The sequence below is a fragment of the Oryza glaberrima genome, chromosome 12 (genome assembly GCF_000147395.1).
Source record: "Oryza glaberrima chromosome 12, OglaRS2, whole genome shotgun sequence".
Classification (NCBI taxonomy): domain Eukaryota; kingdom Viridiplantae; phylum Streptophyta; class Magnoliopsida; order Poales; family Poaceae; genus Oryza; species Oryza glaberrima.
The window spans coordinates 2,531,355-2,535,479 of record NC_068337.1 but is presented as its reverse complement, the minus strand read 5'-3'; the positions used below and the strand labels follow the sequence as shown (position 1 = coordinate 2,535,479).

The following is a 4,125-nucleotide window of genomic DNA, read 5'->3' as shown; positions in this document are numbered from 1 at the left end:
TTGATCCCGTGCCCATGTGGCCCCTACACCGATTTCCTTGCCGACATGGCATGACCTCAGCACCAAATGCTAGGCTCCCAACCTTAGCTCCAGCCCTATTGCCTTGGCTTTGAGATATGGGAGTTTATATATCTCCTCCCCCCCCCCCCCCCCCTCCCCCCCCTCTTCTTCCCGTGCTCATCCATCTCTCACTCGACTTTCCCCAAAACAAACTATCGTTTTCAAGGAACCAAGGTCATTTCGATGGTAACTTAACTTCTTTACCTCCTACTATCTCAAGTTGTGATAATCTATTCTAGGTTGGAACTTGTATTAATTACCACTTAATGCCTTTCATATATTTAGAACACCAGAGATTAGTTTCTTTAAGTCTAACATTAAATCTAACATAAGCTATAGTGTGTTTATTTTGTGTTAAAAATATTGCTATGTTTTTCTATAAAATTACTTGGTCAAGTTTAACTTAAAAAATTAAAGCATTTATAGTATGAAGAAACGGTCAAACGGAGGGAGTACTTCCTCCATCTCAAAATAAGTACAGTTTTACACTGTTCATATTCAACGTTTGACCACTTATCTTATTTGAATTTTTTTTTTATGATTAGTAATTTTATTGTTATTAGATGATAAAAACATGATTAGTACTTTATGTGTAACTATTCTTTTTTACTTTTTCATAAATTTTTAAAAATAAAACGGACAGTCAAACGTTGGATATAGATATCAACGGCTACATTTATTTTGTGACGGATGTAGTACCTATTAATTTTGACTAACATCCACAAATGATTTGGATAAAATAGATAAAGCTAACTCCTTAGTCAAACAGAAGTCGCCATGTTAATGTATAATATTTTCTGCTGTGGGATCAAACAATATTGCCTTGCGCATCAAGCTTTCTTAGGGTAGACGGCTGGGCACTAAGGACAGCAGCAAAATCAATGTACGTTTATGCTAATCATGCATATTTATTGGGTTAATATAACCGGGTGAGAGATTAGATCCACTCCCTTTCAATAAAATATTTATGTATCGCTTCAGGCATTCACCTTGTTTTTAGAAACAAGATTCATTGTCTAGAGGTGGTGCATATCTGGCGGTCTGGCTAGCAAGCACTATGCCTATTTCGACATGTGATCGCAATAAAGAAATACTCCAATTTTAAAGTAAGATTATTATACTGTTACTTTTAACAGTCCAAATTATAACGATCCAAAAGTTAAGGCTGAACAATATAGAAAAAGATTTTCAAAAAAAAGTTAAATTAACTAAATTTGATAACTTTTAAAGTTCAAATAAATAACCATGCATGCTCTAAAATATGGAGTAGTTTGGTCGATATGACAAAATGGATGCAGATTAATTAGTATTGCCCACAGAGCACATCTGAAATCTTGGCTTGACCCAACTTAACATTGGTCTATGTATATTTTGTTTCAGCTACTTCTTCGCACTTTCTTCCCAAAGTATACTTAACACCTCTTAATTAATTACCACTAGATCCAAAGACCATATCAACACTTTTCATTTCTCAAGTCTTTTTCATTTTTTTTGTCCAGCTTTTTTTAATTAATGAAATAAACATCATGGCATTTACTCAATAGAGCTACAACCAATTATTATAAAGTATTACTCTAACAAATAGTGTAGTTCAAATAGAATGAAACACACCCAACAAAATAAAAAAAACAAAACCAAGATAGGAGTACATATTTATTGAAATTTATATCTAAATCACCATCCATAATTTACAAAGAGTTAACCGTTGTCACAAGCCTATGACATGCAACCTTCATAAGCTCTCCATCATCTTCACACTTTTGCGTGAGCACTATAAACCTGCACTTCTGCAGGGCGCGCAACTAGTTTGGCCGTGGCGCCATGGCGAATTCTGGGAAGAAGCTCATGGACGGCGGCGGCGTCGCTTTCCAGACGCTTCCACGCGCCGCCGGCGACGATAATGCCGACGACGACTATGTCCGGCCGCCGCCGAGGCCGCTGGTGTCAACCGTGCACGACAAGCCGGCCACCCATCCTCAGCAGGTGCACATCTCCGTGGTGGGGGCGAACAGGATGAGGATTTGCTGGGTCACCGACGATGACGACGGCCGGAGCTCGCCGCCGTCCGTCGTGGAGTACGGCACGTCTCCGGGGGAGTACACGGCGTCGGCGACGGGCGACCACGGCACGTACAGCTACTCCGACTACAAGTCCGGCGCGATACACCACGTCACCATCGGCCCGCTCGAGCCGGCCACCACGTACTACTACCGCTGTGGCGCCGGCGAGGAGGAGGAGCTCAGCCTCAGGACTCCTCCGGCGAAGCTGCCCGTTGAGTTCGTCGTCATCGGCGACGTGGGGCAGACGGAGTGGACGGCGGCGACGCTGTCGCACATCGGCGAAAAGGACTACGACGTGGCGCTCGTCGCCGGCGACCTGTCGTACGCGGACGGGAAGCAGCCGCTGTGGGACTCTTTCGGGCGGCTGGTGCAGCCGCTGGCGAGCGCGCGGCCGTGGATGGTGACGGAGGGCAACCACGAGAAGGAGAAGACGCCGCCGCCGCCGCCCGTCGCCGGCGCCGGCGCCGGCGTGCGGCTGTCGCCGTCGCGGTTCGCGGCGTACAACGCGCGGTGGCGGATGCCGCGGGAGGAGAGCGGGTCGCCGTCGAGCCTCTACTACTCGTTCGACGCGGCGGGCGGCGCGGCGCACGTGGTGATGCTGGGGTCGTACGCCTACGTGGAGGAGCGCGGCGAGGGGACGGCGGAGCAGCGCGCGTGGCTGGAGCGCGACCTCGCCGGCGTGGACAGGCGGAGGACGCCGTGGGTGGTGGCGGTGGCGCACGGGCCGTGGTACAGCACCAACGGGGCGCACCAGGGCGAGGGCGAGCGGATGCGCCGCGCCATGGAGCCCCTCCTCTACGACGCCCGCGTCGACGTCGTCTTCTCCGCCCACGTCCACGCCTACGAGCGATTCGTATGTATCGTAAACTTAATCATCTCTCTAATTCACTCATTTTGACCTTTTTTCAATCAAACCTCTTTAAAATTTTCACTCATTTTGACAACTAAATTAGTTTTTATATTTTTTGATATGTTTGTTTTGTGGCAAAAATATTGTTATATTTTTCTATAAACCTGATCAAATTTTAAAAATTTTGATAATAAAATTGAATTATAATACAAAACGGAAGAGTAATTAACTCATCATGCATCATACATAGCATTCAATTACTCTTAATTGATGTAATTAATCTTGGGATTATGATCGATTACAAGACGAGGATCTACGACAACGAAGCCAACAGCCAGGGCCCGATGTACATCACCATTGGCGACGGAGGCAACGTGGACGGACATTCTGACAAGTAGACAACAATGCATAATCTCAAATATTACTCCATAAATTATCTCAAAGAATTTAGTGCTGATATTATCTTGACGAATTGATTCTTGTTAGGTTCATCGAGGATCATGAGTTGGCACACCTGTCGGAGTTCAGGGAGATGAGCTTCGGGCATGGGCGTCTGAGGATCGTGAGCGAGACGAAGGCCATCTGGACATGGCACCGCAACGACGACCAGCATGCCACTGTTCGCGACGTCGTTGTGCTGGAGAGCATGGCTGGAGCTAAGACAAATTAACCTCCGCGGATCAACGAGCTGTATCAAAGATAATTAATTAATTACTCCACACGTTCAGGTTCTCGATGTGATGCTATGGTTTGATTAGGAGAAATAAAATGCGCCATGTTATCTGTGTCTCGAGTGTGCGTGATCAGTCACCAACTCATTATTATCTTTTGCTAGAAAGGAAAAAAAAATAATGATATATCATTACACAAGCGGTACTTATACATGTAGCGAAGTTTTACTTAGGTCCACAAACTTGCAAAACGCACATCGAGATCATTAAACTTGGTATATTATCCTGGTCTAAACTCTGGTTTGACCGTGGTCTTGCCTACGTGGCATGCCACATGGACGATGACATTGCTAAATTTTCTTTTAAACTTTTTTTTCTCTCCATCTTTTTTATTTCTATTTTTATATAGTAGAATAGAAATAGAAAGAATAGAAAATTTAGTGTCCACGTAGCATGCCACGTAGACAAGACCACTGTCAAACGA

The 4,125-nt window shown here is 45.0% G+C and overlaps 1 protein-coding gene across 1 annotated transcript; it reads left to right on the top strand.

Moving 5' to 3' along the window:
* The first annotated feature begins 1,881 nt into the window (after window positions 1–1,881).
* LOC127757970 (purple acid phosphatase 22-like) lies at window positions 1,882–3,732 on the top strand. Its single transcript, XM_052283562.1, has 3 exons — window positions 1,882–2,973; window positions 3,276–3,364; window positions 3,457–3,732. Exons 1-3 carry the CDS (start codon window positions 1,882–1,884, stop codon window positions 3,638–3,640), a joined length of 1,365 nt encoding a protein of 454 aa, XP_052139522.1. The 3' UTR covers window positions 3,641–3,732.
* Window positions 3,733–4,125: the final 393 nt, after the last annotated feature.